The sequence below is a fragment of the Anoplophora glabripennis genome, unplaced genomic scaffold (genome assembly GCF_000390285.2).
Source record: "Anoplophora glabripennis isolate ALB-LARVAE unplaced genomic scaffold, Agla_2.0 scaffold296, whole genome shotgun sequence".
NCBI lineage: Eukaryota > Metazoa > Arthropoda > Insecta > Coleoptera > Cerambycidae > Anoplophora > Anoplophora glabripennis.
Genome location: NW_019416601.1, coordinates 33,309 through 55,474, shown reverse-complemented (window position 1 = coordinate 55,474; position 22,166 = coordinate 33,309). Strand labels below are relative to the sequence as shown.

The 22,166-nt window shown below is 31.5% G+C and overlaps 3 protein-coding genes across 5 annotated transcripts in view; all 3 read right to left on the bottom strand.

Moving 5' to 3' along the window:
• LOC108912602 overlaps window positions 1-1,203 on the bottom strand; it is a 29,535-nt gene extending 28,332 nt beyond the window's left edge. For both annotated transcript variants that reach the window (XR_001964564.1, XM_018717878.1), the window contains exon 1: window positions 724-1,203. The gene's annotated coding sequence lies outside the window, so the exon portion shown is untranslated. The remainder of the gene's footprint in view (window positions 1-723) is intronic.
• Window positions 1,204-4,991: 3,788 nt separating this feature from the next.
• On the bottom strand, window positions 4,992-8,856 carry LOC108912578 (probable tyrosyl-DNA phosphodiesterase). Of its 2 annotated transcripts, XM_018717838.2 has the most exons (9): window positions 8,703-8,856; window positions 8,515-8,613; window positions 8,099-8,467; window positions 7,908-8,010; window positions 7,730-7,855; window positions 7,575-7,670; window positions 7,353-7,523; window positions 6,360-6,755; window positions 4,992-5,411 (listed from the first exon to the last, which is right to left on the bottom strand). In XM_018717838.2, the coding sequence occupies exons 1-9, from the start codon at window positions 8,740-8,742 to the stop codon at window positions 5,081-5,083; spliced, it is 1,731 nt and encodes a 576-aa protein (XP_018573354.1). In that variant the 5' UTR covers window positions 8,743-8,856; the 3' UTR covers window positions 4,992-5,080. The 2 variants fall into 2 exon arrangements, with proteins under 2 accessions (XP_018573354.1, XP_018573355.1); XM_018717839.1 differs by lacking the exon at window positions 8,703-8,856 and having other exon boundaries at window positions 8,099-8,452; window positions 8,515-8,606.
• A 938-nt stretch (window positions 8,857-9,794) lies between these two features.
• Window positions 9,795-16,043, bottom strand: LOC108912591 (protein THEM6-like). Its single transcript, XM_018717861.1, has 3 exons — window positions 15,725-16,043; window positions 12,162-12,376; window positions 9,795-10,155 (listed from the first exon to the last, which is right to left on the bottom strand). Exons 1-3 carry the CDS (start codon window positions 15,879-15,881, stop codon window positions 9,898-9,900), a joined length of 630 nt encoding a protein of 209 aa, XP_018573377.1. The 5' UTR covers window positions 15,882-16,043; the 3' UTR covers window positions 9,795-9,897.
• Window positions 16,044-22,166: the final 6,123 nt, after the last annotated feature.

The following is a 22,166-nucleotide window of genomic DNA, read 5'->3' as shown; positions in this document are numbered from 1 at the left end:
AGTTAAACATAAAAAGAGTCTAACATTGTTATTATCATGAATAAATTAAAAAATATAGTAAATTATGGCTCTGATTTACTGAAAAAGATTGTACAATGTTATAAGTAGTTTATTAAAACAAATTTTACATCAATTGAGTCATCAACCAGTGTATATGGTTTTTTTTTACTGAGCACACCCGTGTTGGTTTAAGAAAAATATCTTATATTGGCGAGGAATGAGTTGCAGTATATTATACTTATCCTAACTATGACATACCTACCTAAGTATTAAACGAACATTATTTCGTTGATTTTAAAAATATGTTGCCAAATATTATAAATTTTTATTATTGGGCATTAAGTTAAAACTGAAACCAGTAATATATTTTTTACTGTTGCTTTTTTACTATATTTAAAGAAATAGGGATATCTATATTTTCTTTTGCTTTATGAATTAAAAACGTATCCTTCCATTGTCTGACTGGGAACTTAGTACCTATTTTTATTTCACTAAAAGTTATGTTTGCAACAATAATTTTAATAATGTAATGCCAGTTGAAAGTACTCACCTCATGGTAAATACACCTTCCTTTCAACTGAAATATGCTTAATAATTAAGCTTACTACACTATTCTAATATTGAAAATTTCAAATATTGTTGTTTTAGTGTCTCTTTTCGTTTTTATCTTCTGTTTTAACTTAATATATTTCTACGTTATGTGGAATACTACTGAGCACTCACCTATCATAATAACAGAAGCACCAAAAACAAGCAAAATAATAGTCCTCGCCTCATTCATATCAGAACCATTTGCTCACATCAAATATTAAAAAAGTCGCGAACCGAATCCTTACTACCCAGGCGGTGAAATGAAACAAATGGCAAGACATCCACTCGACATGCTTTAATTTGGTACCACTTTACTATTCGACCGAAAAATAAAATTAGGATTTGGAAGCATCATCGCGATTTTTGCCAAACCACACTGCAGACACGTATAATACACATTTGTATAAAACTCACTGGGCTATTTTTAGTCTAACTGAGAGGTATGTGGAAATATTGCAAATATAGTAATCGAATTTAAGGGATCCCCTCACTAGATCCCGGTACTGGTTGGTTTTGGTAGGATGGGTTTTTATGAGATGTTTAATTGGTTTATTTTGATTGTATCGTGCACCGTTGTCCAATTATTTTTTCCCGGAGGCGAAAAGTGGCATGCTGTTATTTCGACGTGACTGACGTTACTGGAAATCTGGGGCGCCACGACGCAGGCGTCTGCCATCGAACGGTACGGCGAATTTTAAACGGCCAACAAGTATGAAAGCCGTCGGCGTCGTCATATCGAGGCAAGGACGCTGTAATGAATTTAGTTAGCCTCTTACTCAGATGGGTCCACATCCTGCACGTTTGTCGACTCTTATTGAAGTCTGATCTCAAAATATTGCAAATCACTCTCCATGCCGTTTAAAATGTTATTGACACAATGGAAAGGAAGTTGATTGCAAAAATGAAATTTATTTTTCTTTTAAGTTTAAAAATAAACAAATTAAACAATAAATAAAGGTGGCATGTTTATTGCATAAATCAAATCGAGTCAGCACCGCGTTGTCCAATGAACAGAACAGACATTTGCTTGGACAGTAAGGCGCTCCAACTAACTTTGAAAATCAGTAGTAACTGAAAAATTTCCACAATGAACAGTAAAATGAAAATAGTTTGAATTTTATATCTACATGTGGAACACTGTATTATAATTCGTCCAGGGCCTCACGAAGGTATAACGCACCATTTCCACAACACTTACCATATCCAATTTCATTTAATTCAAACAATATGTTTCATATTTGCCGTCTTTTGTCAAATTTTGCAAATATTAAAGCCACTATAAAGATATGCTCTATTCTATTCTCTCTCTATTCCGTTCCCAGAATCTATTTTTATAATTTGTAGAGCAATGTACCTACTCTATTAAAAGGTCGTTTTTTTCATTGCACATCAACGAATACTTAAACCAGCTCACTGGAGAAGCTGCTTCAGTAAGTTTATGCGGTTTGGTTGCAGCATGTCGTGCCTCGGGCCCTGCCCAGTTTACTTAGGAACAAAGTTCATTTCCAACGTTCTAAATGTTTTTTCAGTTGTACCTACTATATATATAGTTTATGAATATTAATCTGTACACGAAATGTTACCTGGGATCATATTTAAGAGAGAATAATTATTATCGATAACTACAATTAATAGTTTTATTGGAATTATTGAAATATAGAGAAAAATGGCCATTTTAAATATTAGATAGTGATTTTCAAATGCAATCGGTCACCTATGATCACTAACTTTTATCATTTTTAGTGGTAAATGATTGCCATTAGGTACTACTTACTACTTTCATATTTTTTATTATTTCACTCAAATACACTAGATGCCATAACCCCATTTTCTTCCAGACTATCTAATCGTGATCAATACCGAACAACACATTGGAAACAAAAAAAACATTCCACAAATCCAATTCTTTCGTAAAATATGTGTTCATTAAATTATCTGGTGAATGTTTTACAACTTTGTCCAGCAACTCAATTTCTATTTCATTTTACCCAATTCTATTTCGTTTCCCAATTCCATAATTCCATTTCATTTTAGAATAGAAAAATAGATATTTATTTTATCTTTTATTCTAATTCATTTTACCCAATTCTATGTCATTTGCCAATTCTATTTCATTTCCCAATTCCATTTCATTTTCTATTCTTTTCATTTTATCTTCAATTCTATTTCATTTTACCTTCTATTCTATTTCATTTTACCTTCTATTCTATTTAATTTTACCCAATTCTATTTCATTTTCCAATTCTATTTCATTTTACCTTTTATTCTATTTCATTTTACCTTTTATGCTATTTCATTTTACCCAATTTCTATTTCATATTAGTTGGAAACAAGAGAAGTAATGAAACGCAGCTAGCCTACCTTCTCAAGCACCACAAAAATGTGACTATTTGGCGAACTATGAATCCGACTTATCTTCGCGTCTAGAAATGACGATTTGAGCTGTCAGACTGGCAGCTCAACTCCTGGCATGCCATCTCGATGATTTCCACATGATTATTGATGTTTTAGTATAGTTATACCACGGCAAATAAAACAACCAGCAATAACACATCCTCTTTTTTCACATCTGCGCATGTTTTCGCGCATAACATTTCTTGGTAGGAAATCCGTCAAAATGCTGTCAGTAGCGTCGTAGCGTGTATAACCTAGTTTAGTTTATTTCACTTTTCTGTTGCAGTAAAGTCATAGGCGTGCATTTGTTGAATTGTGTAGTTGTTTATAATTTGGTGTAGTACTGACATAGTGTGAGACTAACGTTATTTGTTATTTAAGTATAACAATGTATAAGACAATGAGTCATGGTGTTTGTGCAGTGAGAAGTTGTAGAAATCAGAGATATTCTTCAAAGAAAAATTTCATTAGATTTCCTGCTGATACAACAAGGTATGTGTAGTGCTAAAATGTGAAAAGATTATAGTTTTTACACCAATTATTAAATTGACATTATAACCTACATATAACATCCTTATCTAAAATGGTTGGTTTATAAAAAAGTATTAGTCCTAACTTAGCCGTAACTTAACCTTAATCTTAGTCCTAAAAAGTTAAATGTACAAAATATAATATATAGAGGTAGGGCAAGGTTAAAAGATTTTTATAAACCAATTCTGTACATTTAACTTTTTAGGACTGAGATTAGGATTAAGTTACGGATTTATATTTATTTTAAAGCGTACAAAAACGCTGATGGTGATATCTTCGGAAATTTGCACAATCCACATGACATGTTTGTAGATTTTATTTCAAATTTGGAAATAATTTTCCAAAAAAATTTTGAAAAAATTATTTTAGAATCTGACATATGTACAAACTTTTTGACCATTTGTAATAATTATGACCATCCTTGTGTAGATTTTCCAAAAACATATGTAATATTGTTATATATTAGGCTAAGATTGTATTATACTCTTAAGGATATAAACAAAAATTTTCAAAATATAAATAAAAACAAATTAATGGCGTCATTTGTGATCATTAAGTATTCATAAATGTACATACTTAATTTATTTAAGTTATGATTTAGTCTTAAGTTCTTTTAAAATGGAATAAAATTTAAGACTTATTAAAATAAATGTTTTTTTTTTAATTTCCCTTTACAAAATAGTAGTTCCAATATATTTATTTATTTATTATTAAAAATCATCAAATAACTTTTCAGCCACACATTACACACATTATCTTTAAATTTCTTGCAATATTTTAAGTGCAATATTTTTTTGTACTTACCTATACTACTATAATTATATATATTGTACGAAAGACACTAGTTGATTTAGTCAAAATATATAAAGTAACAAGTAAATATACGGGTATAATGAGTATATACATTTAACAATCCATTAATATTATAAATTTTATATTACAACTCTGTTGAAGGAAATTCATAACTTATAAATATTTCAAATACAGCCCTGACTTTTCCTACCCAACTGACATTAGCAAGGTCAAATTTAATTTTGCGCGGGGAAGATGTAGTGATATTGCTAGTTGTTTTATTTGCCGTGGTTATACCACATATTACTACCTATACTATACTGGTTATAGAACTAAATTTTGATAAAAATATGAATTTAGTTCTCTATTTCTTTTACTTCAATTTTGTGATTCTGCAGTACTTATGGATTATTGTTTTTGCTACTATCAAAGCTTGAACTGTTTCTAATAAGGCATGGTATTTTGTTGTACAAAACTGTCAAAATGTAATTAATTTGTGCAAATTTAAAAAAAAAACAAGAAATTACCCTATTGTGATTCTACTGGATGGTGGCTTGTTGTCAGAATACTGTCATTTTGATTTTCCATTGATTAAAAAAATTGGAAAGTCATCACAAAGACAAAAATTGATCAAAGAACAGAAACAAAACAGTGTTGAAAAAAATTTTAATAAATGTATTTTATTTAAAAAATGTAGAGATGACTGTATAATAAATGAACAAACATGGTTTTATAACAAAAAAATAATGAATAGAACATTTACACCAAATTGTCAGTTACACCAAGGATAATCATCAGATTTATAAGGAACCAGCGGTAAATCATACATAAATGGAAACAACTTCTTATTTTTACTTGACAGTGTCCTTTTAATCTCCAGATATTCTTCATCAAAAAATTTTGGCAAATAGAGAACTCCTACTTCGTATGACCTCACATACACCCCTGAGTCCTTCCCAACAGGCCCACCCCAAGCAGATTTTGATAAATTTGCACTAGTGACCAAGAAATAGGCTAGTTTAGTCAAGCAAGGTGAAACTCGACAGTATGTTTTAATATGTGGCATTGCCCTTGTTCTTCCATAGGCTTCAGCCTTCCACTGACTAAAAATAAGAAAAATATAACATGTTGCAAAAGATATTTAGCAATTAAAATAACAAACTTGAAGGGGAATCATTTTATATTTTTTATTACATTCTTTGTATCTCCAAATTTAAAAAAAAAACAGTAAACTTAAAATTTTTACCACAGATATTTATCAATTGCCTGTGTTGTGGCAAATACCTGTATGCTCTTTTAAAAAAATTATCTGTTATAATATGCCAGTCTGCAGTTTAGTAACTGAACAAAACATTCTCCTAATGTAATATTCATCTGAGGAAATAGATAAGAGGGGAAACACAATTGCGAGATGCTGCAGTTTGTTAAGATCAAGCCAAGACAGAGATATGTTGTCATTAAGAGCTTTTTCCTACACAATAATCTCAACCACACCCTACAAACACAACTGCTAAAAACATTTAAATGATCTAGTGATATCCATCTATTCCTTCAGATGAAGAAAAGTTAGTAGTCCAACGAAATTACACTTGGAGAAAAAAAATCTCTCCGCCACCCCTACTCACGCATTTATTTATTTTTTGTTTATTATAAGCCCCTTTACCATTTCCATTTATAAAAGTCCAGGTAACAATTTTCTTTTTTTGCCCTCTAAATGAGTTATTTCGATCAGTCTATAGGAAGACGATATTTCAGTTCGTGGCTTACTATATTCATAGTCCCCTCAATAAACAAAAACTAGCAAAAATTGAACAGGTGTTCTGTAAGAATAAAGTGCAGCCATTCCAAAAATCAACATCCTTCAATTAGCATTTAAATTTTTTATCATTTCTATAAAATTTATCTTCAAGTTTGGGAGATATCCAGAACAAGTCTAAAATAACTTAAGATTGATGTAGTATGTCATATGAAAAGTGAATGAATAAAAACAGTAAATGAAATAACTTCACGTCAATCACAACTTAAGCTTATAAGACTCATTTTTCACTTACTGCATATACTCCTGCAACCACCTCTGCTTTTCATTTGTAGCCTTTGAATATGGTAAACATCCACCGCTCTCATGTCCGTAATAACCTGTCATAACATTGTCCACACTGGGGTACACTATGCTCAGAGTGGCATTAGAATTCATGGGTAATGGGCCCTTAGTGTGGCTTGCCAAACTTCGAAGCAATGTGCCCCTGAGCCACTCAGCAGGGCTTTTACCCATTGATCCTATACTGGAAGCTTGTGCAATGATGCCCCAAGACAAGGGTCCTTCACTTTCGGGTGTTGTTTTTGAAGGTAGTGTGCAATGTTGCTTTAATAAGGCTCCAACGCGGTGAAGATGGGAACCTACGTTATTAGGATAATGTCGACCAGGTACTGAATACACCAAAAATACTCTGAAATGTAACAAAAATCTTCGAAGATATTTTTATTGAAGGAAAGGTAATTGTACATTTAAAGCAAAAAATAATCAAGAAGGAAAAAATTGCATAAGTTCTATTTGTAATCCAGAATATATTACCTATATGAGTGGATAAGAAAACACAAAATTTAAAATTTTTGTGCTTACAAAATCTTTTTCGAGAAGTTAGAAACCTGTAGCAAAAAAGAAAATGTCCAAATATCATCAGTTTGGCTGTTGCTAAAACAGTTTTTATTTGATTTTGTAAGATAGGAGACAAAAATATTCCAATATATGGACCTTTTGTCAAAGTAAAGACATTGGAAGCAGGTCAAAGTTTACAACTAACTGACTTCAAAGCTTCCTACGGCTTAAAATTTTGTCACAGGCATAAAAAAACTGTATCTGGTGAATCTGCTTATGTAAACTTTCAAAATATTAGTTACATAGTGACTGGAAAGCTAAGTTGCAGTCGATATTGAAGGACTACGCTCCAAAAGATATTTTTAATGGATGATGAGATTTTTTTAAAAGTTTGTTAGTATTTATATATCATGATTTTATAATATAGTCTGCTATGAACAGAAGTTACCTGACTGCGGAAAAATCGGCCCTTTTAACATGATCTATAAAAGATTGAAGACAAGGGAGGTTATAAGTTCCTAGATAGCTTAAAAGATTTGCTTTGAAGCCAGTTGGGGACTCTCCTTCACTAGCAGCACTAGATTCGGGTAATCTTGGACAAGCTGGACTCAACCACAATCTACAATAAAAAAATATTGTAGCAAATTTATGGTGTCATGATGTAACTTACCCCTGATTATAATGATTCCAATCTTCATAATACAGATTTGCTGATGACACAACAACTCGCACAGAATTATCTTCATAGACGTAAATGCCAATTTTACTGAAAGTAAAACATGATTTCAAGAAACACAAGTAAAACATGGTTATATGTCTACTTACGAATGATGACATCCAAACGGATCTTTCATTTTTATGAATTTATATGTGACATTAGGGCAAAACATATCTATAAATTTAGCCATATCTGGCCAATCATCACCATATACAATTGTTAGGGGCTTTGTACTAAAATTAAAATTTGAATAAGCACATTTGGAAAGAATTATTACAAAAGTACCTCAAATTCCTCGCTTTATATTGTTTCAAGAGCCAGTCGATGTCTATCATAAAGTTTATTTGTAAGGAACACTTCAAATCACCCAAACTTGGACAGAGCAAATCTGAAAAAATATGTAAACATTTTCTTTTGAATATGTATACCTAATTATCAAGATTAAACGTTATTTTTTTCATAGACATAATATTCACCTGTAAATGTTATGGCATTAGGTTGTTTTAAAGTTTCTGGAGCTTTATTCACTGTAGTAAAAAATAAATTATATGGTGCAGCTTTCTCCAGTTTTTCCAACATTGTACCTGGTTTAGCCAACTGTACGCCAGTATTTAGTTCTCCATTGTAAATAGTAGTTTTCCCCTTATTAGATACTTTTTTACTTGACGATGGACCAGCATCACCTGATAAATCTGGCATCGATTTTTGTTTACTAGAATCCTTCGATACATTTTTTTTTGCAATTATAGGTTTCAATATTTCAATTTGTTCCAGATACACATTTTTTGGTTGTGGTGAATTATCTGGTATAACTAGAGAATCTCCCATTTCTATAAACTTAATCACTAAAACGCACAATTAAGTAAAAGGTAAATTTGGTGAAAATTCTTACAATGAGGATGCTCGTACTCTTTAAAATGATGTGGATTTTTTCTGTAGCAACGTTCAGAGTGGGGGCAATTTTCCCTTTTCATCTTTTTCTTAGGTTCGCCTAAGAATCAGTCGGAAAGTATAAAAGATGTTAATGAAATAACTAATTGCACTAACTGACTAAAAATTGTACAAGAACTTGTCACTTACCCAGAGTGTTATCACTTCTTCGTTTCAGAAATGATTCCATAATAAATTTAATAACTTCAGTTTTTCATTAAAAAAGTGATATATGAAATAATAAAATGTTTCAATCTTCACGTCAGTAAAAGCAGAACATTACATATTACATCAAATAAACGTCAAAAGTTTGAGGTTAAGCGACCTATGACAACTGTCATTCAAACAAGAGTCATTTTTTCACGATAGGATCAATAACCAATTGAAACCAGATATATCGTCACGTCACTATGACAATAGCATTATCATATAGCTCTTAAATAAAAAATGATGGTATAAAATTATTATTCGAAGGATATAAAATTAATTTGCGCACATATGTAATTTTCTGTTATAATTTTAGTTTGTTGATCGTTTGTATTAACAACAACTATGTTCGGATTTAAGAAAAAGTGGAGCTTGACTTGGAAAATTATTTATTGACAGACATTCACAGTTCGCCATTTCTAAGTGTCACTACGAGATTACTGCTATATAATAAGCAAAAATATTTCTAATTATAACAGTATTTACGATAACACTCTATTGCGATCACAGTACAGTAGGTATATCACATCATATAGAGTGCTATGTGAAACTGCCTTTTATCTTTTATAATACATGCTTCGGGAAAACAAGATAAAAGTTGTTAATTCCATCCAAATGATTGAAAAGGAAATAAATAAAATCATATTCAAATGCTAATGCTTCTTTTACTTTCGATATATTACCAAATGATATGTGCTTTTGTTAATTAAAAATTACCAGTACGTTCCAAATAAATTCTGCACAAATTATCTAATATTACTATTTCTCTAGAAACGTAACGCCAAACCTTGTAGAAAAATATTTTTATTTTATTTCCACAGATTCGTATAATTAATAAAAATACACCTCAATTTTCTTAGGGTTTAGCGTAGGTTTGTTATTACCTAAAAGGATAAAATATTACTTTTGTTCTTGTTTTTGTTTGTATAAGTAATCGTAAGTAATTTCCGTGAAGAAAAGCAAGTAATTTTGTTGTAACATAAATATATTAAAAATAATATTACTTTAACAAATTTGAATTTATTAAATATTTGGGATATCTAATAAGTAAGTACTAAATCTATTTTCTTCAAACAGTAAAGAAATAGACCTCATATCATAAATACTCTTAGTAAATACTGTTTTTAATATTGGCTAACTATACTTTTCTCAACAAAGCACTGGAAATTTCATTGCTCTCTATCCATTTGGCAAGTTCAGCAGAGATCTCTGGTTTTTGAGATTTCGCTGACTCCACATCGCAGTTGGAAGAACTGACAATGAGATCCGTTATTATTTGGTCAGCATTACAGTTGGTCAGTCTAGTTTTGCACAAAACAATAGCATTTATAAAGTTCTCTGATGGAGTGATGAAGCGGTGCTCCATATAAATGTTCTGGTCGTCCCAGTAGACTATCTGAAAACAATAGAGAAAATCTGATTTTATTTAAAAATACACACATATCTAATTAGTAATTCAAAATTTGCAAATTTAATTATTTTACTAATCATAAATGATTACGTTACATTACACCAAGCATTAAGTAGAAATAATTTGAATCTTGTTTTTAAGGAGTGTTTAAAGATTGCAAGTTACATTTTATTCATATTAGCAAAGAAATAAGAAACAATCTTCAATCTTCCAAAGAAGAATTTGCTGCACTTTACAGGAAGACTGGGCAAAATGGGAAGTGTGGGATATAATTTGAAATTGAAATAAAATAAAAATGATTTGATTGAACCAAATTCTTTATTTTATTTTGAGACACGGTCGTCCACATCATGTTTTGAATAACATATCAGGTAAGAGCTCGGTTAGTGTACAGAAGTTAATTCGATGAACCCAATTTTCAATGACCTTGTGCAATAAATCAGGCGGAACTTCATGAATGAAGTGACGTTCGGCATTAATGCACCAAGAGACTATTTGGTCGCATTGATAAATAACCCCACAAAGCGTAATTTAAAAGAATTAAATTACAATTTCTTATAGGCCAACTAACACTCGCATTTCTTGAAATTACACCAGACACATAGTACTTCGACCCACTGAATTCGAATCTAAAAGAAGAATTTCCGGAGCAGTTTGTGTTTTGACCCTAATATCAAAACGCTCCTCGCGAAACCTGTTTACGAGATTTCAAACAGACTTGAGTAGTCAGTAATTGGAAAAATATTCGAATTCATAATCTCATTGCACCGTATCCCTATAACATCGTAGCTTCTTAACCCAGAGAGTGTACAACCACAAAACTCCCTGCAAGCTCTTGTAGACTCTTGATCTAAGGCATGCATATTACAAAGTCACCCGAGTTTTTAGACCCGCTGTCGACCAATGTTCTGATTATACTCCTTTTTTGTGCCGGATGATGGTTCGAGTTCGCTTGTGGGTATCTATCAGCATCAGGGTTTCCTGATAACATTATACGCAGCTGCTGCTGACTTCTAGGTACCAAGACATCCAGGAAGGCTAATCGTCCCCCTTTTTTCTCCTTCGTTTAGGAAACGGCCAAAATTGTCCTTACAATGGATATATCAAAACATATCGGCACAAGTGTGACGGTTTAAGTTCAGCTATTTCTAATATGTACTATTCTTTCAAATACTAGCCAATAGAGCTAGGGCTATATCGCATCTGGAGCATTTAGACTCTGAACTCACCGGAGTTTTACAGGCAAATGGTTACAAAGAACCATGATATTGCCAAGGTATTGCAGAGAAGGGTACAAGGTTCATCCCTACACGAAAAGTCCAACAGGAGTTAAATCCACTAATAGACCGGTTTGACAAAGAGATCGAAGATAAAAAGGAAGGAACATGAAAGGACCATACGGCTCAACCATCTTGCGAAACCATCTACCGTCCAGCATACATTATATGAAGACATTGAGTTACTTGTATGAACCACTGAAACCTGGTGAGACGGGAAGCATTACAAATCGTAGAATCATAGTAGAACCATTTGTACAGAATAAGTAACAGCACGAGAACAGAATATGCCTGAAGGTATACGCAACGGCACCGACGATACCTCAGACGAAAGTGAGACCACACCTACCGTCCTATTGCGCAGACATGGAGGACTACTATTGTCCGAGAAGCAGTTCCGTCAATAGCGGTCTTAAAACTAACAACAGGAACTGAAATCAACAGTGGGACCACTTAACAGTAGTAGTAACTACTGTAGAAAAATACAATCTGTTCTACTAGTACGCATATCAATCAATTTACCCGTATGACCAGCACGATTTACCCGCATTATGAACATTTAGAAATAGTCTTATCAGCACATATTTTCTCATGTATTTGACGTACAGAACCTAATTTTGCTTACAAGGAAACAACGATAATCGTTTCAATTTGCTATTATTTTTTTTTAGAAACTACTGGTACAATAAATTTATGTATAAATTATTAACTGACCTTTGTTGTTATGTGGTATCTGTTAAATAGCTTTATGAATCTTCTGTATCTAATTGTGGTTGCCCCTAAAACGATCGAACCGCCGCAGCTCTTGATTTTCTGATACAGGCCAGTCCTCTCATTGAAATCAATTTTGGCGAAGTCCAGTTCTCTTATGTACCGAGCATTGTTCATGTGATTCAGTAGATTGTCTATATCGGTGGTCAGACATATTCCTAAAATAAAACTACACTTAATTTTCTGAAAATTAAAAAGTAGTGTGAAAAAAGTAGTAGTAAAATAGTTGCAAAAAATGAATAATAGGAAGTTCATATTTAAATTTCGAATTATTCATTTCATCTTTATGCAGATGACTACAACTAGTTAAACTTCACTTCTATTTCTGATATTTTTTACCAACAAACATGGAAATCATTCATTTTATTATTCCATGATTATGGCTTCATATGTAATAGTTGATAACTTTGTTAGTTATCTTTATTATTTTATCTTCGTTACAGTATAGTTGATATCTTAATAATTTGTGTTTAATGAGATTCAAATAATATTTTCTGAAAATAAATTTGCTATTTCCTGAAATATAAAAGAAGTTTCCTGTAATTAAACTAAACAATTCTGAAAAGTAATTAACCCTTTCTGGAACTGAATTAAAAAATCTGAAATACGAATACTAAGATAAAACTGAAATAACACATTCTGAAATTACATTAACGGAAACATTTGGAAAAAGTAACGTTGCATAATTATTTCTCATTGCTGCAGTAGTTTAATTTTCCTAAAATAAATAGGATTAGTTCGAAATTAATTTATGTAGCCGTGAGATAAGTTTACTAATAAAATATAGGATGTATCAGTTCTAATCAGCCAAATTGAAACAGATGATTGATTACTTCATGTTGGATAAATTTGCTAATATTTTATGACATGTGATAATCAAAGTAAACGCAAATCAAAATATTGGTTCCATACAACCGATGACTTCTGGGAAGAAGTCACAGTCCCGTCACAAATTTATTTCCAATTCTCAAATTAAAGAATTTTACCCATGTTTCGAGGTCAGGGCAAGAAATATCCCTTAGAGTCTGAAAAAGCTCCAAAAGCATTGAGACGGTTTATACATGTCTAAAGACATCCAACTTATCACCCAAGCTTCCCAGACAGCATGGGTCGAGATATTTCCGCGGACCTTTCAAAATCCGCCGCCTGAGCTATTTGTTTGTCCTTTCATTATTTTTGTTTTGGTTTTTAAATTTTATTTTTGGAAGCTATTGACTACGTGTACATTGACTACAGGACTGTAGTGAAGCCTGGGCGATTTTAACTCTAGATATAGGATGAAGACCTCTGAGTCTGAGTTCGCAACAATCTATCAATTTGTATTAAATACAGCAAGTTTATTGGATATTACTGCCGTATAGCAATGGTTTCATTACCAAACCAAAGGCCGTACAAAACGTATTGGCCATCAAGCACTTGGTCCTGGTAAATGACCAAGGTTGACGTTCAATCGCACTCCTTGATGGCGCCGCTAGATTATCATTGTGGATTTTTAAAATTCAGAGGTGGCTCAGTTTTTAGTTTCAGCTACCTCGTTAAAGATATGTTTGGTGGTCGCTGAGCGGTTTCCATGAATTCCGGGCTGTCTTCATAGAAAATTTGAAACATCAGCGATTTTCTTCGCGATCTGATCTGCGGGGGTCATCAGCGGTTGCTTTGCCAACAACAGCGGGCTCTGTGGACGTTGCGTCAGGATCAGTGGTTTGTAGCTGGAGAAGTCAAGTACGAAATAAAAGGTGCTCAAAAATAAAACAGTTCAAAAAGGCTCAGTCGACAGCCTCAACGAAAATGCCATCGAGGGAGTGCCACGTAACTTATAGGCAACCACAGCAGAGCGATTTTACCCTGATCGGTTTTGTCCCAAAGACTGAGATTTAAAAGATAACAAGCGGTTACCAATGAGACAAATTAAGTTAAATTCTCCAAAATAACCGATCGCTTGTACAAGACAACGTGACGTATCGTATACCAAAATGTAATACTATCGTCTACTGGAAGGTATTTAGTCAAATTCTATTATTTAGTACAGTGATTAATAAATAATGAAAACTAAAATCCAAGTTAAATTAATTTGAAAATTATTGAGATCCTCGGATTTACCCTGGCAGTCTATTTTTCCATACTTTCTGTACATGTGTTACCTACACATGTACTTGATATTTTCCAGTACCTACCATTACAAAGATGAATTAAATTTTATTTTAAGAAATGCATTCTAAGCCACTTTCTTTTTCCCTATATACCTATTTGAAGTATCAATGCGAACTTTTTTAGTTCATATGTGATTTGGGGACTTATACGTGATATTCTAAAAATTGTTTTATCAATTTTAGATAAAATTTTATGTACAAATTTCTTTAATTTGCTCTCTTTATTCAAATGTTATTAGCGTTATAAGTTACTGTTCATTTTATAGTCATTTAATCAGTGTGGCCTATGGGGAGGTTTTTTTATCCCATAAGAGGGTGAAAGGGATAAGATGAGAAAGGTGGTTTATGGTATTATTTGTAGTATGATTTAAATTACTCAACAAAAAATATATTATATTTTACAAACTGGTAACTGATTCATAAATAATTCTTTGTGTAATTATAAATTAGTTTTTCACCTCCAGACAGGGGTAGTTTTAACTGTGTTCCTGTCGTTTTCGGGAAATATAAATAGCATATTCGTATTCAGTACCCCAAAGTTAGAATAAAAATACTGGTTTCATACTTTTCTTTTGATAGCCCAAAATTTCGACTTTTTTAACATGGCTCTTTGAAACCTTTAAATGTTTGAATCGGAAAACATGAAATAAAAAAGAAGAATTTGAGAAATCGAAAATTTGCGAATATACGTGATAGAACAGTAAATTCAATTCAATGAAATAACACAGTAAAAATAAAATAGGACCGAGTTTATTTTGTGCAAAATGGAGATAAATATATTTCTAAATATAGATAGACAGATAAAACAAAAAAAGAGTAAAAAACTGCCACATTTAACGATCAGTAAGGAATTATTTACTTTTCTCAGTGTAATATATTTCTGGTTGGGCATAATTAAATTTATAAAATCAATTCTATGATTAATACTTTTGGCTCAAGGACTTATTTATTTAGAACATTTTTTTTCTTTTCGATATGGCAGAATAAATTAAATAAAAACAATCATAAATGCTACAGATAAAATAATCATGGAAAAATACATATTACTCCCGCCAAAACTAAGTACGTACCCTCCGTATGGTGTATTAATTTTAACTAAAATTTAAAATAGTGTGGTAAGATTTTAACAAAACTGTATTTGACTAATGAATACAAATATCACCTTTTTGTCCTTTAAACTTTGAATTATCCTGTATCTATTAAATTTATTGTAGAAAATAAAGATAGATTAGGATAAATTTATGAATGTATTATTTTACGGCGTGGTGATGACCATATTTATTATGAAAATTCAACTGTCAAAGTGACAGATATATAATTCGAATGAGTGAAACAAAAATGAATATCAAAACATACCTCCGACTTTCGTTTCGTCCAGGATATACACCCTTTTCTTGGTTATTCTTGCCCATATCACACATACCATCGTACGCAGAAAATAATGCAACTCCAGCACACAATATAAGACCAAAATAAAACCGACACACCCGAAAAAAAGATAACACAGATCCATGGCTAATAACACCACGTTCTGCTAATTTCACATTTTAGACTAATCTTTCCGCAAACGGTAGGAAAACCTGATATGCAAGCATATTTTTGCCTACACCGAACAAACTCATTTGTCAGTGAGTTACTCATTAGGGAAAAATATATTAGCTGACACGAGTAAACTCAAAACATTTTGTATTGCGGCTTTCGTCAAGTCGCTCGATATATTTGACGGGCGCATGTGCGAATGCAGTGAAGACTTTAATGCACATATTCTGCGAGGAAGGAAATTTCAGCAAGATGAACATTAAAGGTGACATGAAACTAGGCCCCAAAAATAAGGATGCAATTATTCGGCTGCAGTGTCGTTTTACATGTTTTCTCCTGGTGCTATGGACACGCGTCAGAGGCGTATCATTCGGTCGATTAATACGTCTGCAAATGTATACTGTTTAGTGATTTTAAATGTACATGAAGGACTGTGTATACAGGGTGTTCCGTAATGATATGCAAATATTTAAGGGTGTGATTGTACAAGGAAAATTTATGACAGTTTGCTTTATAAAACATGGTTCAAAAATGTTACGTTGCGAAAATGCGGGATGTAAAGATTTTAGGAAAAGAAGGAAATTAATATTTTCGAAATCGCTTAAAATATTCCAATTATATTTATTATCTACGTAGTGATAGTTAAGAAAGGCGCATGTTTTTCAATACAGACATAACTTTTAGCTCTAACAGTGGCGTGCGTACAAGCAATGACTGATATTTTTTAAGAAAAAAATGTTTTTTTTTCCCAAATAAAATTATTTTTGAAATCCCCGTTCAATTTGAAAGATAACCACTTTCCTGAGTTTTGTCCTGTTGGATAAGTCGTGACATAAATTCACTAATGGCCTGACTACCTTGTCTTGTATATACGGAAGATAGAAAACTGGACAATAATTACGTTTTTGATTTATTGCGATGGCATAAAGAGTAAAAGTCACGGCCTGGAATTGACAGCAGTGTTGCCATGCGTACAGTAATTACCCTATTTATACGATATTTTTTTACAATAATCATAAGAGGTTTTGAGATCATATTAAAGAATTCCAACTTTATTACAAATTATTTATAACCTTTAGTAAAAACTAAAAATTTCTAAAATAAAATGAGTGGTCATTCTTAAGCAAAATAATGAATTATTTTCAAATGCTTATTAAATAAAGCTTATTATTAATTAATTAATAAGGTGTTCAAACAAACCACCTGCTTGAGCTTCACAATACCCTAATCTGTTGTAAAATTCTTGACGAACATTTGACAAAGTTTCCGGAGTAACTGATCCTAAAATATTTCTAATTTTAGGCCGTAATTCGTCCAAATTTGCGGCTCTTTCATGTCGATGTTTGTAGAGAAGTTGCGTTAATGACCCCATACAAAGAAGTCGCAGGGTGTCAGATCTGGAGATCGAGGAGGCTAAGGTGTGATACCTCTTGTGGAAATAAGCCTTTCAGGAAAAGTTTGTTTCAAATAATCTTGAACTGACCTTGCATTGTGTGCAGGACATCGATCTTGATGAAACCAAATTTCCTCAAAATTTACATCCATTTTCGTACAGCTGGTTTCAACACTATTTTGTAATAAATGCAAATATCTCTCAGCATTTAAGTTACCATCAATAAAAAAGGGACCCACCTAAAATGCCAAATTTACGTTTTGAGGGTACTGCATTCTTAATGGTATACTTAAATGCTTGTTTTCCCGGGACCAATATTGGACCACTGAAGGATTATGACGGACAAGTTGGAAAAAAATGATTCGTCTGTAAATAAAATCTGCCTAGCAAATTCATTATTTTCATCTATTTTTTCCCTAATGGATTCACAAAACTCCATACGCCTTATTTGATCACCAGGAATAATTTCTTGAGAAGTTTGCATTTTATAGGCTTTGTAACCATTCTTTTTTAAGATGCAACGAACTGTACGACTTGGAATATCAAGTTACTTATTTTAAATTAACCACATAATTTAAGTAAGTGGAGTGCATAGAAGTACATAAATACAAATTCTTAACTTATCAAAAACTCAACTGCTACTGCCAACCTCTCTTTAGTAAATATTGATTTCATATTTATTTTCCTTGGTAATAAGATGACTTAGCATTCTTCAAGTCTCCATACATAATTTTAAAGTAATTAAGCAATTGGGATTTATATACAGCTTTTAGTCTAATGTAGATTTGATTGCACTGTAATTTGAGAGATTTAAGAGGGTGCAAGACAAGTATTTACCTACAGGGTGTCCAAAAGTTAATGGGGCAAAACTGTTGAATTTGGGACACCTGGTATTTATTAATCCTTCCGAATTCGTTTGGTAAAAGTGATTAAAATGGTCAAAAAGTTCCGCAATTTTGTTGATACGACGCCTATGTATGTTATATATTATAATCGAAACAGTAATCGCAACAATTTAGCGTAATTTTTAATCTAAACACTTAATACATTGTTATACAATTGCCACATAGTTGTAAAAGTTTTATATAATTTTACCAATAAATGGTTACTTGTATTTGTAACATAACAAGTTTCTGTCAAAATATTTGCCTATATACTGGGTGTCCGTTTTTGTAATTGCATACCAAGAAGATCTCAGTTATCTTATAAGATACAGATTCAAACAAATTATGATAACGTTGACGAATAACATCGAAAATAAAATCTATCTTTTTTCATTTTGATCTTATCAACGAAAAACTGAATAATTTTTAATCGTTGAGGCGTATCATTTTCGCCATATAAATTAAACAATAGACGGTAGACAAATAAATGGTCACAAATTCATACAGTTTAAAACAGTCATAATATCCTTTTATATATTCCACTCGACACCTCGCTAATTTCCTGATTACTTCCTGCATAAATTATGTGAATTGTCGGACCCATGCTGCTAAATTTTAGAATGCGATGTGTAAAACAGGTTCAAAGTACTTATATTCAAATACAGAAAACAAAATTTTTCTAATGACAAAGAAATCAATGTTTATACATTTATTTACTATTATTTGCTCGAAACAAATACATTTATAAATAAACAAGATATAACTATTTCATAAATTAAAAAAAAAAAACATTTCTGTTGATGTATAGGTGTGTAATGAAAAAATGGCATTCATATCAATTAGCAAAAATAATACAATATTTTTGGAGAATGAAAGTTTATTTATACCTAAATATCAAACGCTTAGTGGGATAAGGAAAAATAAAACACAAATTTTAATTCAATGTCATTGTCATTGCCAATGTTTCGGTGTCATTGTACACCATCTTCAGGGCTGAAAACATCATCGTGGTCTTCTAGAAGTATCTATCATGGAACACAGGCATATACATATTCTACGAGGAAGTATCTGCCGTTATTTTTGCGAATTACAAAACTAAATTGTTGTCGCCACATTGATTTATTTGATGCTCATTTGCCTTTCTTCTTTACCAATTGATTGAAAGGGATGATATGTTCCATACTTGTGAAATAAACTTTTACATTTACATTTCAAGAAATTATAAAATTATTTTTACATCTTTCGTTGAATGTTCTAAATATCACATATTTCGTCAATAATAAATCTGTCCTCTTTCAGTCAATTAACCAATTACATTCTTGCTCCTCTTGCGCACCGGATATTGCTAAGCAACAGCTTTCACTCTTAAAATATCTGGCCGCATCCGATTTAACCTGTTTATAATTAATAATTACAGTTTACATATTACATAACTATTGAACCTGAACTAAAATTATTATTATTATGCTACAGATACCACTTTAACGAACGACCTTCTTTTTTACAAATTTGTTTTTAGTTGACTGTTTAAAAACTTTTATAATAACAAAAATTATTTTGAGTAAAAAACATTTATTAGTTGATAAAATATTATGACCAGTGCGTGCATAGGTAAACCAAATTTATTTGTACCCTCAGGATGTGCAGTGGCAAAGTAGTGGGACTAAGAACTTAGTTGATTAGTGTAACGGCGGATATTGGAAAAATGATTTTAATAGGTTTTTGTAGAATTCTAATCTAATAGTTCTTATATCTTCTATATTTGCCTTTTGGAATCGTACCATAAACAAAAATTTTGATAAAATCGTGCACTTTGTAGTTTATGTTAAGTTTTACATACTATTATAATTAGTACTGGTTCATATTCCTGCAAAAGAACTGATAAACAAATTGTATTATTTCTTCTGCTAGGTAAAACAAGGTCTCCAAAAGGACTCGAACACCCAATAACATTTTAGGATTGAGTCCTCTAAATAAGGTTTCAGATAATAGTTGTAGGATATCAAGAAGCCAATATACTTATGAATTTAAATTAAAAAGGCGATTTGTAGAAAAATAAATCTGTCTGGTCGATTTTATGTATAGAAAATCAAGGTAACCAACACAAACTTGGTAAAGATAACCAAATTTTCATTTTTTTAGAATAATTGTAAAAGCAGTGAAAATGATATTCAACAGAGTTGTCGGAATTTAATGAAAGTAATGTGAGAAATATTTGAAATTATTCAATTTTCATGGCTGAAAACATACAAAGGTATTGAATTTTCGAATCCAACAGAGATGCACTAACCAAATTTGGACGGGGCATAGCTATTACAATGCGAAACATCACCTTAATGCTAAAAATATTGTCACCGCCGTTCTTGGTGGTGAAAATTCGAAATATCTGGAATTATTCAATTTTTGTGACTGAAAATATACCTACATAGGTATTGAGTATTCGAAACCGAGAGAGATGCACTAACTAAATTAAGCTCTCTCAATATTTTTTCAGATTATTTGTTTTAAATGTTAAATTATCATCTGCTTGTTGCATAAACATTAATTTCTTTTTCTATTCTACCTATACTATTTTAGATAGATTGATGACGTGGCATTTAAATTTCGAGTGTATATTTGCTGCCAATATTGTTATAAGGTCGATTTTCAAGGTAAATGCAAACAAAAATTTCGTTTTTTTTAGAGGTTATGTAGAAATGGGGTCAAAGTAGGCCGTAATTTACATTTAGATCAAGTTCAACTAGTTTGTTAAGAGATGTAAAATTAAAAAACCACTATACAAATAAATATTAAGTTCGCTTTGACCTATGAGATACAAGTATCAAGGTACAGTCCTTTCATTTTTAAGAAAAGAATAGCTCATCACGACGCTACCATTACTAAGCATTAGAAACATTTATAGACATACTTGGCCTTTTAGTGACAATATTTACAAAATCTATGTCTACAAAGTAAATTATACAATATTACCTACCTTAAAAAAACATTTGTCTTAAAAAAAGGAAACTACCTACCCTACCATACAAACTCAAAATAAAAAAATAACATTTCCTAAAACATTCTAAAGAGCTTTACTATCCTTTTTGATAGTCTCTCTCTGGACATGTAAAACATTACATGGCTGAAGTTATTGATTAATTAAAAAATTAGCCTTCGTTTAGAGTCCTTCGATGTTGATTTTACTATATTATGTACTGTCTTAGTTTTCTTCTACTCATAAACCAGATCGGATCTGTTTTGAGGTGGATGTGAGAGGGGGCAAGCAAATTTTTTTTGGATTACCTTCAGTACAACTTACATAATAAAAGTGTAGATCCCTAGATCTGGGCGAGGTCCGGAACATTTTCAAGATTACAATTTTAAAAAATACCTATTTTATCTGAATTTTTTACTTACATCTTGGAACCTATGCGTTTTGGAAGAATATTGAAGAGGAAAAAAGTTTTAGAATTGAATTTTGCACAATATACTGTAAGTTAAAAATGTTCCAATTTATTACCGATGTTCCAAAATAGCAATAATTGATGAAAAAAGGCAAAATAATCAAGTTTTTTGGATAATTTTTTAAAATATTTTGATTGCTCCGAGGGCATTCTCATTTTGGTAAAAAAAAGTTTAGGGTGTAATAAAACAACACACCAAATTTCATTAAAATCGGTTCAAGTTTTCGTAAAATAATTTTTTTAAATAAATTTCGAAAAAAAATTTCGAATTTTCAAAATGTTGCACAGCCTCAAATAAAGCATCTAGATACTTCATAATTGTTTCACATAGAAAAGACCGCTCAACCTTTCAAATGGTTTTTGAAAAACTATTTTTTCTTAATTTTATCTGTATTTAATTTCCAAAAAAAAATTGTATTTGTTTAAACAAAAATTATTTAAATAATTGTAATAATTATAACTAAATATATTCATATTCAGAGTGTTGAAATATATACGTAAACAAATTTTTTCATTGAAAAATGCAATAGCGTAGGGTA